Genomic DNA, 14515 nt, shown 5'->3' with positions numbered 1-14515 from the left:
AACAACAGAGTGTTTGTGTCTGTTTGTCTTTGCTATCGGTGTCTTGTATCTCTTTTGTGATGGTAAAATCACAAAATCCTGACACAAAGGGTGATTCTTTATTTCGAGGATCTTGTTAGCTTTTTTATAGATGTTTGTCTCAAACAACGGTTTACGGTTCTTTTCTTAGCTCTGAGCTAATGCAGCTACAAACTACCGACAGATTGCTAGCGTAGTGATACAGATGACATGGGTTTGTGCAGAGCAATGAAATACATAGAAGCGTATGTTAAATACTTAGAATTCTAGTCAAAGTTCACCACATTTTGTTTTTACGTTACCTTTTAGCGATAAAAATGATTTCGTCATGGCCCAATCCTACTAGAGAACGTAAGGGACTTCTGTGGGAGAGGTTCAAACCTGGAACCATCGTGACGACAGTACGGACTGCGTGCTACACGACCAGACAGTCGTACTTCTTTTTTAATGTTCTCTTTTCCTTCACCTTTACCTGACACTTAGTCTTTTGGACTGTTAGGACACCACCCATGATCCGTCGACCACTTCTCTCCATTCCTCTTTAGTCTTTTGCCAGGACTGGAGTCTCTTGCATTAACAGACACGACCATTCTTCGATGTTGTGTTTCCATCACTTCAGCCTGGTATTCTTTCCTTTGAACTTTCCATCACTTCAGCCTCTTCTTCTTTCCTTTGAACTTTCCATCACTTCAGCCTCTTCTTCTTTCCTTTGAACTTTCCATCACTTCAGCCTCTTCTTCTTTCCTTTGAACTTTCCATCACTTCAGCCTCGTCTTCTTTCTTTTGAACTTTCCATCACTTCAGCCTCTTCTTCTTTCCTTTGAACTTTCCATCACTTCAGCCTCTTCTTCTTTCCTTTGAACTTTCCATCACTTCAGCCTCGTCTTCTTTCTTTTGAACTTTCCATCACTTCAGCCTCGTCTTCTTTCCTTTGAACTTTCCATCACTTCAGCCTCGTCTTCTTTCCTTTGAACTTTCCATCACTTCAGCCTCTTCTTCTTTCCTTTGAACTTTCCATCACTTCAGCCTCGTCTTCTTTCCTTTGAACTTTCCATCACTTCAGCCTCGTCTTCTTTCCTTTGAACTTTCCATCACTTCAGCCTCGTCTTCTTTCCTTTGAACTTTCCATCACTTCAGCCTCGTCTTCTTTCCTTTGAACTTTCCATCACTTCAGCCTAGTTTTCTTTCCTTTGAACTTTCCATCACTTCAGCCTAGTCTTCTTTCCTTTGAACTTTCCATCACTTCAGCCTCGTCTTATTTCCTTTTAACTCTCCATATAGAAAAGTCTTTGGGGAAACTCCGTGGATCTTGTGATATTAATGTACAGTCTTAACTTTCGTTTTTTTGTAAATAGCCAGAAGGTTATTGTCGGATCTAATCGCGAGTGTGATCCTGTTTTGTATTTCGTCATTTTTGAAGCGATAGTTAGAAATCAATCTCGATTCCATGGCTAGAGCCATCCTCTAATATTCTACACCTAGAGTCCATGATTTGCTAGCATGCAAGCAGATCCATGATCATGTTGATCAGTGATCTGATTTCAGTGCAGAGTATTATAACTTTTCTATGCGCTAAATTAATTTTGAGTTTGAAAACACCTTTATTCAGTAAGTGCATAGTAAGATTTGCAGAGTCTTTATAATTAATGAAAAATTTCGACTTTAATAGCATGCAATTTCTATTCTACTTAATCTGCACAGTACGCAAAAAAAAATGTTGATTGTTAGTCTAGATTTATTACATTTTAATTACATAACTGATCCAAACTCATTGGTACAAACTTCCTATAAGCTTTTTTTTTAGTTTTTTTTTCTTGTTTTTCTTGTTAATATTATGTTAATAACAGATATACTGTCATTTCCCGAGTAAAAAGAGTAAGGCAATGCTAATGCAACCGAAGCCTACGCCTTAAATATTTTAGGTCACTCGGTGTTGACGAGGGTTTAACATTTTCTATAAAATCCGCAATGATCTTAGAAGTATTTTTTCATGCCAATTTTTATTAACACCAGTTAGGGCTAATTTCGCTAAATAGCGACTTATACGCAGGCACCTTACAACTAGATTTCTATACTCGTTGTCTGCTCATGTCTTTGTATATGGCTATAACAAATATCACCCAGTCAAACCTGTCTGGATTAATTATTTACCGTTGTCTTCTTTAAAATTAGAGTATCAGGTGACCGAGCCTGGCTTGGTTAAATAATTTCTTAAGGAAGGATATATACCGGAAGTCATTTCGGGAATATTTTTGTAAACACGAAAATGAACGATTGGATAAAGACTACCAAATCCGAAGTGTATCTTTTGTATTCTGTTAGTTCTAAAAGTAATTGTACAATGCGATTCAATTGAAAGTCTCTTAAGTCCTCCTTCAGTGGAGAAAAAACACAGATCACGTCGTATCGTTTAACATTGCATCTTTTGCGTAAAACTATTGGATTGTTATTGGCTTGGAAGAAAGTCATTGCAGTCTAACTTCTCAAATGGTTAAGTTCAGACATTTAATATTGCTATTAGTAGGCCTCTATTCATTATGGCTTTAGTACGAAACATCAAGTGACGCTAAATCTCTACGTTATAGGGTAAAACATGCACTTTGTAACAAAATAAATGGCACATTCTAAAGAAGCTTTCCGTGTGTCATCTCTTTTACGCCGACCACCTTTCAGCTCATTAAAAAAGATTGCCTTTGGCATATGTTTGTCACCCGTACGGGATACGGGCCATGCCCAGCGTGACTGTCGGACTATAAGAAGGTTTATAGTTAAACCAAAAGAAGCGGCAGCGTACGCAAATTCGTTAACCGTGAGCTTTATATCATGTTCAGTGTCAGCAAGTAAGGCGCATAGAAGCTGTGTTATGATCTTTTTCTTTGTTTGGTATGAGACAGTAGACTTCGAAGCTTAAACAAACTGTAATACTTCATCAGCAAAATAAGATGTAAGTAAAGCTCTAGGCAATTACAGTGTTAACAATTTATAAAGCATTTAAAATACAATAACTAGTACATACATGCATTGGCAAATTTAATTTCATTATTTCTCTTTCATAGTCCCAACATAAATCAATGTACAATTAGATGGTGCACAAATGTTTAATTAAGCCAATTAATTCATTAAAACATGTTCATGTTTGCAATGAAATGTTTTAATGTAGGCCTAGTGACGTAAGCGGTGTTATTTTTTTTCCCTTTGACATCATGGAAAATTTTCATTGATAAAACATTCTAGCCAAAATTGATTTTTCGATAATGAATCATTTTTAAAGCGATATAACGGTCGACATCCAGTTTTCCCTTTGTAGCCAATGAATTGAGAATATGTTTCTCATTTATATACATATACCTTGAAATTTTAAAGAAAATCGTTCAAGCCGTTTTCGAAATAAACTTTAAATCTATCTATCTATCTATCTATCTATCTATCTATATATCTATCTATCTATCTATCTATCTATCTATCTATCTATCTATCTATCTATCTATCTATCTATCTATCTATCTATCTATCTATCTATCTATCTCTCTCTCTCTTTCTCTCTCTCTCTCTCTCTATATATATATATATATATATATATATTTATATATATACAAGAATTGCTCACTGTATAGGATTTATATCTGCTCATGCTTGTTTGATAGGCTATATCAAATATCACCTACTCCAACCTGTCTGGGACATACACCTACCGGGCACTTCGAAAGATACGAGAAGACAAACTGTTCAGTGCCCAGTATGGCGGCAGGATGACCAGTCGAATTGTCATTGTCATGACTGACGGAGAGTCCACGGACAAAGTAAAGAGTAAGTAAAAACACCAAAGGATTGGTTAGTACATTGTTTCTTCCTGGACAAGCATCGAATCAGTCGCATTAAAAAATTACTAAATACAATCTCGTTCTGAACTTTTTGATGAAGTCGCTCATATCTGATCATGTGGCTTTCTGATCAAGTGGCTAATATCTGATCATGTGGCTACTATCTGATGATGTGGTTAATATCTGATGATGTGGCTAATATCTGATGATGTCGCTAATATATGATGATGTGGTTAATATCTGATGATGTGGCTAATATCTGATGATGTGGCTAATATTTGATGATGTGGCTAATATCTGATGATGTGGTTAATATCTGATGATGTGGCTAATATCTGATGATGTGGTTAATATCTGATGATGTGGCTATCTGATAATGTGGCTAATATCTGATGATGTGCTTAATATCTGATGATGTGGCTAATATCTGATGATGTGGCTAATATCTGATGATGTGGCTAATATCTGATGATGTGGCTAATATCTGATGATGTGGTTAATATCTGATGATGTGGCTATCTGATAATGTGGCTAATATCTGATGATGTGGTTAATATCTGATGATATGGCTAATATCTGATGATGTGGCTAATATCTGATAATGTGGCTAATATCTGATGATGTGGCTAATATCTGATGATGTGGTTAATATCTGATGATGTGGTTAATATCTGATGATGTGGCTATCTGATAATGTGGCTAATATCTGATGATGTGGTTAATATCTGATGATGTGGCTAATATCTGATGATGTGGCTAATATCTGATGATGTGGCTAATATCTGATAATGTGGTTAATATCTGATGATGTGGCTATCTGATAATGTGGCTAATATCTGATGATGTGGTTAATATCTGATGATGTGGCTAATATCTGATGATGTGGCTAATATCTGATGATGTGGTTAATATCTGATGATGTGGTTAATATCTGATGATGTGGCTATCTGATAATGTGGCTAATATCTGATGATGTGGTTAATATCTGATGATGTGGCTAATATCTGATGATGTGGCTAATATCTGATAATGTGGTTAATATCTGATGATGTGGCTAATATCTGATGATGTGGCTAATATCTGATGATGTGGCTAATATCTGATGATGTGGCTAATATCTGATGATATTTGAGTGATATGTGGTTTATATTTTATATGTGGTCAATAAAAATTAATCCTAACAGCTTCATAAAATATTCAAGAACGTTTGTTAGAATTTTAAAATGCTATTTCATTTTTTGGTTAGGCCAATATAAGAATAGTTGTTTAGGACCTTTCATCTAGTGACAACATAGAGAATCTAAAAATAGAGCCGTAAGATTTTCTATCAATGAATGTACATCTTTGGTTGGGTGTTCTATGTAGGGAATGGAGCACTACAGTTAACGTGATAATATGAAAAACTACTTATTAATTGTTGTTTTAGATTCTGTCCAACTTATATGTATACTAAATAGATTTTTTCTCTCTAAAAAAAATAGTTAACATTTTTTTTGTGTGTGTAAATGTAGTAGTTAGTTTGACAGAACTTACTTAACTTAGCAATATAAGTGTAAAAAATAATTTTGAAATAAAAAATTTAAAACCGTTTACATAAATGTGTTAAAAGTATGGTGTATAGGATCCCCCCTATTAAAGAGCCTCCCATGTTTGTTACTATTAATAGTGAATAGTTGTAAAAGTGGTGTATTTTATGAAAAATCTACTTGCATAAATAATTTTTAAAATTAGATCGTTCACTTTCGGAAAAGAAAAAAGTAGCCGTTGCATCAGAACTTTGAATGATCTAAAATATTATGATGTCCGATTTTCCTTTTCTCTTCTAGTTTCTGAGATCTAAACGGGACAGACGGACGGACGCTCAGACAGGCCACGTCTTTTCCCCTTTCGGGAGCCGCTAATAATAAATATTCACATTTGACTTGAGCAGTGTTTCCCAAAACTATGTTCCACGGAACCTTAATGTTCGGCGAGGCCAGAGTAGATCGCTCAATGAACTACTGGAAAAAATTACTGAAAGGCCACCACGTAACTTAATCTCTCTAATAAAAATGAAGCAAAGTGTTTCGCTAAATGTGCAAACGGGTTGCCTGAATCAGCCAGGAAAATCTGATGGCTTAAAAAAAGTTTATGTCTCTTTATAAACATGCACTACTAGATGAGCACATGAATACGTATAGGACGCAATTTTCTTTTATCTTAATTGAACATCAGTAATTTATAATACAAGATAAAATAGATCAAACAATTATGTAATGGTTATCATAAAATAAAAGAGACCTTTTTCTACAGTTCTATTTTAAAAGAAAAAAAATATTCTCTATGCAGCCAAAGATGAAGCAGCACTGTTAAAGAAAGAAGGAGTGACCATCCTTGCAGTCGGCATCGGCAATGAAATCAACATAACAGAGCTACGAGACATTGCCTCTGACCCCGCTAAGAATGTATTTATCGCTGGCAGCTACCAGATGCTGAATTTGATCAAAAACGATTTACTGACCATCACATGTGAAAGTAAGCCTTTTTAAAACTCTTGAATCTCACCCCACAATACGCATGCGTAGTAAAGGCTCTTTTACAAAAGTCTTAAGGTGGTATGTAATTAGGTTTGATTCAATCTCTCTATTAACATAAAGTTGTTTTTTTTCCCTATTTTACAGAGGCTTAAGCAATATGGAAAAAAATGGAGTTCATTCTGTGATGGAGTTTTGTTTATTCCTGGAGTTTAAAATAATGTGAAATATTGAATGGTATCGATGTGACGTGTATAACTTATTAAGTGCCTTCCAACTTCTCAGTACAGTGTATGCTACTGTGTTTCTTCTAGAATGACGACTCAATAAACAAAACAGTATAGGAATTGTTCTATTTGTCTTTGTTGTATTTCATTTCCTTCTGATAAGCATGCTGTTCTTTGTAATACAGTCTGAAAGTGTCTTTATTCATTGCTAACTGTACGCAGTTTTTGTTTGTTAAATGTAACAATGGAATAAATATTTTTTAGCTTGATTTTAACGTATCTCTAATAATAATAGAGGCGCGGTGGTTGAAATGTTAAGCGCTTGACTTCCTAACATAAGATCCTGGGTTCGAATCCCGGTGAAAATCGGAAATTTGAATTTCGGGATTTTTAGGGCGCCCCTGAGTCCATGCAGCTCTGATTGGTACCTGACTTTAGTTGGGGAAAGTAAAGGCGGTTGGTCGTTATGCTGGCCAAATAACACCCTGCTCCTTAAACGTTAGCTAAAGAAACGGATGACCTTCACATCTTCTGCCCCATAGATCGCAAGGTCTGAAAGGGTAACTTTACTTCTTTTTTTTACTTATTAATATTAATATTAAAAAAGATTAAGTATTTTTAAGGCAGAAAAAATACTCCTTAATATATTTAATGTCCCTCCCACAACCGGATGGGTCTAAAAATAGACAACAAGTACCTAATTGTATCTCTTTTTAAATAACGAATCTTTTTAACATATCGGGTAAACCTGGTTTCACAGACATTTATAATGGATGTGAATCTGCCGGTTGAACGGGTAAACCCATTATATTTTATTTGCGTGGTAAAATAATAAAAAAATATGAAGGGAACATTCTCCATGGTTGACAGATCTAAATTCAATCCAGTAGATCAGTAATACCAAAACTGAGAAACGCAAGCCGCGGGCCTTATCCGGCTAGTTATTTATAAAGCTACGTACATAGATTTTAAGTAAGCCTGAGTGATTGTTAAAGATGTTTAAATCATTTAACTCTGAGTGCTTAATATTTTAGCAGAAAACAACTTAACGACAACACTGAGAAACTACTCGAAAAAACAAAACATTCTACCATAATGAGATATTTTTTTAAAAAACATACAGAGAAAGTATAAAACTAGATGAAGCACATGGTCCACATGGTGGGCAAGCACAAAAGAAGGGTCCAGGCTAGATGGTTGTGAACACAAAAGAAATAAGAAGGAAGCTGAAAATGTCTAGCTTGTGACTGTGGGTGTGTATCAAGAATTTCGTGTTTAGTCACATTAGAAGTGTCAAAAGGAGAACATCATTAAAATATTTTTTTCTCTTTCAGGCCTGTCGGTCTATAGGGCAGATAATGTAAAGGGCATTTATTTATTTGGCCGGTGGTTATCGAGGGTGTCGTGCTTCCAGCACAACGGCTTAATCTTTCCTAACTAATGTCAGGTACCCATTGGAATTTTTTGTGGATTTGGCGGAGTCTTAAAAATCTCTTAATTCATAAATCCAACTCTTGGCAGAGAATCGAACCCGAGAATCCTCGATTCGGAATCTAGACGCTTTACCAATTCGTCATCTCGCCTATAAGATAATTTCTCGAAATAAAAGATGCCACATAAATATCTAATAGTCAATGATGAAAAAAAAATTATTTTTTTCGAAATTCTGTCATAAAAAAAATATACAAGATAACGAAAGTAGTTTGTGTGTTCACACTAACTCGTAGCTCACCACTGGGTCTGTTATATATTACGAACACTAAACGCAGACAATTTCAATTCTTTAGCCTTTTTCTAATTTTTTTTTTTTGAAGATTGACCTTTTAATTATCTGTATTAATTAAGATCTTGTAATCAAAGTGCAAACAATATTTTGCTACCCACAGATTTCCCCCCAAACCTAAAACATCTAACAAGGGAAAGTTATGAAATAAAACATATTTTGCTAGCCACAGATTTCCCCCCAAACCTAAAACATCTAACAAGGGAAAGTTATGAAATAAAACATATTTTGCTAGCCACAGATTTCCCCCCAAACCTAAAACATCTAACAAGGGAAAGTTATGAAATAAAACATATTTTGCTAGCCACAGATTTACCCCCAAACCTAAAACATCTAACAAGGGAAAGTTATGAAATAAAACATATTTTGCTAGCCACAGATTTACCCCCAAACCTAAAACATCTAACAAGGGAAAGTTATGAAATAAAACATATTTTGCTAGCCACAGATTTCCCCCCAAACCTAAAACATCTAACAAGGGAAAGTTATGAAATAAAACATATTTTGCTAGCCACAGATTTACCCCCAAACCTAAAACATCTAACAAGGGAAAGTTATGAAATAAAACATATTTTGCTAGCCACAGATTTACCCCCAAACCTAAAACATCTAACAAGGGAAAGTTATGAAATAAAACATATTTTGCTAGCCACAGATTTACCCCCAAACCTAAAACATCTAACAAGGGAAAGTTATGAAATAACACTTATGCCGTGTGTCATGCACTCTGATAGAACCTGCTGTGATAGAAAGTTATCCATCTTAGAGAAACTAGAGACAAAGTGAAGGAAGCAGACTATGGCCACCTTTCATAGACGTTCTCCCCTCTCCAAGCAACTAAAGAGTCCAAAGGAAGGTCAGTTTCACAATACAGTTTCCCAGCAGAGGTGTGGCAGCTTTAGCCTTTCCTTTGGATACAATAAACTGCGTGAAGAAGGTGGAACTGCTGTACGACGATGTTGCTTCGACCATAGCTAATGCCCAGGCTTTTATCTCTTTTCGCCTTCTACGTTTTCAAACGGAATGTACCTAGAGACCCTGAGCTTTTGCTTGTAGTGTTTTAAAATGAACGGACTATTTTTTCTTTTAGTATTTATTGGACATGGAACTATTACTTATTCGAAGGTCAAACTATATAATTAAAAGGGTTGAGGCAATATTCAATTTAAAAAAAAAAGTAATTATTACTAATGTTTAATTAAATTAAATGAAATCATTTTTAAAATTGAATGAAATAGAAAAGACGTAATCTTAGCACAATGTCCTGGTTATATTTGGCAAACATATTTTTATCGTTTGCTATCTAAATTTACGTGTCAACTGATCATTAAAGCTAGACAAAAGCCCGTAGCAAAGATATCAAAAAAAGCGAAAGAGTAGCTGGATAGAACACACCCTGCGAAAAACAACTACCAATGTTGCAAGTAAACATAGAGTATAGAGTACATAGTAAACATAGAGTTGAAGCTAGGTGGTGAAACAAATGTGATACATACATATATTAGACATAACTGAATAGCAGCACCAGGGACCAAGTTTTTAAGAGAGAAAGTAGTGAATTAAAATGCTCGAACCAGTGTCTCTGGAAACGACACCACCGCCTAGCAATAACGCACTAAGCAAACTTAACCTCTAGACCATCGGAATGTCCAAAAAAAAAATTTTCTGGTCTAGAGTCATTTCGCCCGTATGCAAATTACCACCCCAGTGGTCAAAGGCCACATGCTCTAGCTAGCCCCTCCCCCCACCTCGCAGCTAACAACTACAACAGAGCCGACACAGACAGCCGTTAGGCATGTATTAGACAAATTATTGTGTATCTCTGATAATGACAAGTGGACAACATAAACACATTACATATAGAAGCTTCAGTGGGTTAAGTTCGCTTAGATCGTTATCGCTAGGCGATGGTGTCGTTTCCAGAGTCACTGGTTCGAGCCTCGGTAGACGCAGTCTCTTATTTTCGTCTTGTTTAATGATATGTCTCTCAAATTTCAATCGACATTCAGTCGCCAATTTTCTTAGACGGCTAATGTCTGTGCGGGAAAATATTTTTCTATTGGTAACATTCAATATGTTATTTGTAGGATCCTTCTCAGCCATCACTGCTCAGCCTCTTTTCAACCTTCCACGTCTTGAAGCATAGGTGGCGTTGGGATTGTATTGAGTAGGTGGATTTTAATCTCCAGATCTGTATGACCAATGTTGATAGGGGTATTGGGTAACCAGAACCCAATATGCATAACCTAGAGGTCGTCTTTATCTTTATAAGTAATGTTATGTCGTCAGCAAAATCCAACTCGGTTTTGTTTACGCCATTGGAACCCGAATGCAGCCTGTTTAAAGTATTTCTATAACAAGAAAGAGAAATGGGGATAAAATAAACTCTAATCTCATTTCCGTCCCAATGTTGAAGAACTCCAGCCTCTGTAGTGACACAACAGCTAGCTTTGCTTTAGACATGTCGCTGAATCTGGAAAAATTGTTGCTAGATGCCTTATTCTCTAGCAATTTTCCAAAAGTGATTCCGATGGACGCAATCTAACTTATTTTAAAAACTGATCAACATCCTTCGTTGGTAGTCCAGGCTTTGCTCGACGAGGTATCGAGGACGTAAACCTGTTCAGTGCTTGATTTGTCTTTTCGGAAGCAGCTGAGAAACATTAGTATAATTAAAAACCTTTTCATAAATGACTCTTAAATAAATACACTTTTCAACTCATTGTTTCTTAAATAATTTTACATTTTAAATTTATGTAATCACTTTTGATAAAATGTTAAAAACATTTTCAAATAGAATCGAAAACAGCTTACCGCACCGGGTGACACCGACCCTAGTGACGCCACTGTTTTTGAGTTTTCAGACTTCAATCATTTCAGGAGATTTCCAGGAGCTCCTGAAAAATCAGGAGGCCACGAGAACCCATTTCTAATTTCTAATTATTTAATATAATAATTTACACCTATAATTAGCGTTGAGCGCACAGTCACGTTCATATTAATTGGTAGACATAGATAATCATGCCAACGTGGACGCAGAACGTAAGGGGGTGGGGCGGATGCAGGCAGGGACGAAAAGACAGGGATTTAAGTTATATCGTATTTAGCTGTGAAAAAAAACAACAACGAAACTTAAACTTACAGTTTTTGACGCTATTAAGTTTGACCGTTAATGAACTATTAGTACTGATCAACTTAGTCACAATCTTAGTCACATAGGACAGCGATGCCCAAACTACGGCCCGCGGGCCAGATCCGGCCCGCGACGTGCTTCTATCCGGCCCGCCAAAGCATTGGAACAAATTTTTTTTTAAAAAATTAAAAATTAAAAAAACAAGAAATTAAAAAATTAGAATGTTGAAAAAATATTCTATTTAAGTTATGATTCTCACTCATTCTTTGATGAATTCCATCTTTAGGTTTGGTATTCTAATATTCATAATAAATATTTTTTTTTCATTGTAAGAACACAAGTCAAGTGTTGTTTTTCAATGGCGTTAAAACTTGACAGCTATTTTCAATTCGTGGAAAATTCCGCTACTGTCTTGAGCAAGCCGTGTCCTTGACACCTTGTGTGTGCAACACAGAGCATCATTGATGCTTCATTTTGGGTCGTGTTCTTATCAATCGATATATCGATATCTTATCAATCGATATATCGATATCAAAGCGATTGGTACCGCATTGTTTAACGTTTGTGATTTAATGAAATGGGAGAGCCTAAGAAACGAAAAGTGGTCTCTGAATGTAGAAACTTTCAAGAAAAGTGGACAGATCTTTACTTTCTTGTGGAATATGATGTCTAATTTGTAAAGAAAGTGTGGCTGTTTTTAAAGAACATAAATTAAAAGGCATTATGAAGCCAAACACATAAACACATATGGTGGCATTCTTGGTTTGAGCCGCGAAGACAAGATTGCCAAGTTACGACTAGAGATTGGGAAATTAACCAGAATATTTAACAAAAAGAGACAAGAAAATGAGTCTGCGATAAGGGCCAGCTACAGAGTTGCTCACATCTTAAGTAGATCTATAAAGCCATTTTCTGATGGTGAATGTGTAAAAAAGGGCTTGCTAGCAGTAATGGAAGAAATGTGACCTGAAAAGAAGAATTTAGTAGAAGCTGTAAGCTTTTCTCGCATGACAATTACAAGGCGAGTGGAAAACATGGGGTAAATCTTCATTCACAATTAAAAGATAGAGCAGCAGAAGTCGAAATGTTTTCTATTGCTGCTGACGAGTCCACTGACATAACTGATACTTTTGGTATTTATTCACGGTACAAACAGTAATTTTGATATAACAGAGGAGTTAGCAGCTATGAGGAGCATGCATGGGACTACAACTGGAGAAGACCTGTTCAAAGAAGTGTCAACCATCATAGAGGACCTTGCTCGTCCTTGGAATAAATGAGTTGGAGTGACTACTGATGGCGCTAGAAATATGCCTGGATGTCACAGCGGACTGACAGCAAGAGTTATTTCAAAAAAGTTGTTGAGTCAAATGGAACTGAACTCCTGCGGCTTCACTGCATTATTCACCAACAAAATCTCTATGGAAAGGTTTTGAATCTGGACCATGTGATGATGATTGAGCTCACCACTGTAAATTTCATCAAATCACAGAACGTTGAATCACAGAACTATCAAAGAGTTTCTGACAGAAATAGAGTCCGAATATGAAGACGTTCTATTTCACAGTGAAGTGCGGGGCTGGTTAAGCCGAGGGAAGGTGTTAAAACGTTTTTGTTTTATTTGAGACACGAAATTGAAATATTTATGACCCATAAATCAAAACAAGTGCCACAACTGAACGACCCCTCATGGTTGTGGAATTCGGCTATTTTATGCGACATCACATCACATCTAAATGAACTCAACACCAAACTACAAGGGAAAGATAAATTGATTTCACATGAGTATGCAGACATAAGCGCTTTCCAAACAAAATTGCAATTCTTCATTCAACAGGTGGAAAAGGTGCATCTTGTCCACTCTCCAACCTGTACCACTCTACGAAATGATAAGCAGCTAAATATGTCTTTCCCAAAAGAAAGAATGATCCAAATTCTGAGGCTCTTGATGGATAATTTCAGTGAAAGATTTGTGGATTTTCAGAATTTAAAAAATGAAATACGTCTTTTTGAAAATCCGTTTGCTGCCGATGTGTCAAGTGCTTCGAGAGATCTGCAACTGGAACTGATTGACTTACAAAGCTAGACATTCCTGCTTGACAAATTTCAAGTGATGCAGACCATTGACTTTTACTTCTTGTTTCCTTCAGAAGCGTTTCCAAATCTTTGAAAACAAGCGCTAAAGATGATCACAATGTTTTCAAGCACTTATTTGTGTGAACAAACTTTTTCAATGATAAAACGGGCGAAAACCATGTGACGTAATCACCTCACGGCAGAACATCTAGATTCAGTGCTCCGACTTGGTGTTTCATCTATGTAGCCAGATATTCAGAAGATGGTTTTGGATAAGCTTCATGCATCACATTAATTTATGTAAGTAGGTCTACAAATAAAACTATTAAAAGTAGCTTATTGTATATTTCTTTTTTTCTTTTTGGTGTTATGGCCCGCGACACGAATGCCGAAAATTGAAATGGCCCGCAGACCAAATAAGGTTGGGCATCACTGACATAGGAGGTTAAATGTTCCTTAGGAATAACAGTTATAATCATTTTACTGTAGATAGTCTACATTTTTTCCCTTCACAATTGCTCTATGGTCTTATTAATTAGAATCTAATATTTTTCCAGGAAATGATTAGCTTTGTGCATGCTTATAAGTAAAACAACAAAAATAATAAAAATACTAATATACTAATACTAATAAACTGAGTCAAACCAGCTCAGGACTTTTGTAAAAGATCCCTCACAGCGCATGCGTATTGTGTTGTAAAATATATATATAAAACAACAACAACAAAGCTTATCTAAAGGAAAGAGGTAGGTTCACACTTACAATTATATTTCTTACTGCTGTAGAAGTTATTTCCCCTTATCGGTTCAAACAAAATAATTAATTACCAATAAGTAATAATTTTTTTAATTAATTCATGTTTTGCTAGATACAATAAATAATTGATTAAACGCTCAACTTGATCAGAAAATGGGTGTGGGAGAAATAAGGTGTACAATGAAGGG

The 14515-nt window shown here is 35.7% G+C and overlaps 1 protein-coding gene across 3 annotated transcripts in view; it reads left to right on the top strand.

The window, feature by feature from the left end:
• Nucleotides 1-6705, top strand: part of LOC106054748 (collagen alpha-6(VI) chain-like) — a 35103-nt gene extending 28398 nt beyond the window's left edge. For all 3 annotated transcript variants that reach the window (XM_056003984.1, XM_056003982.1, XM_056003983.1), the window contains exons 16-18: nucleotides 3663-3825; nucleotides 6168-6353; nucleotides 6500-6705. In XM_056003984.1, coding sequence (XP_055859959.1) covers nucleotides 3663-3825; nucleotides 6168-6353; nucleotides 6500-6507 — 357 coding nt within the window. In that variant the 3' untranslated portion in view covers nucleotides 6508-6705. The remainder of the gene's footprint in view (nucleotides 1-3662; nucleotides 3826-6167; nucleotides 6354-6499) is intronic.
• Nucleotides 6706-14515: the final 7810 nt, after the last annotated feature.

The sequence above is a fragment of the Biomphalaria glabrata genome, chromosome 11 (genome assembly GCF_947242115.1).
Source record: "Biomphalaria glabrata chromosome 11, xgBioGlab47.1, whole genome shotgun sequence".
NCBI lineage: Eukaryota > Metazoa > Mollusca > Gastropoda > Planorbidae > Biomphalaria > Biomphalaria glabrata.
The sequence above is the reverse complement of the archived record's forward strand: the minus strand, read 5'-3'. Positions and strand labels throughout refer to the sequence as shown.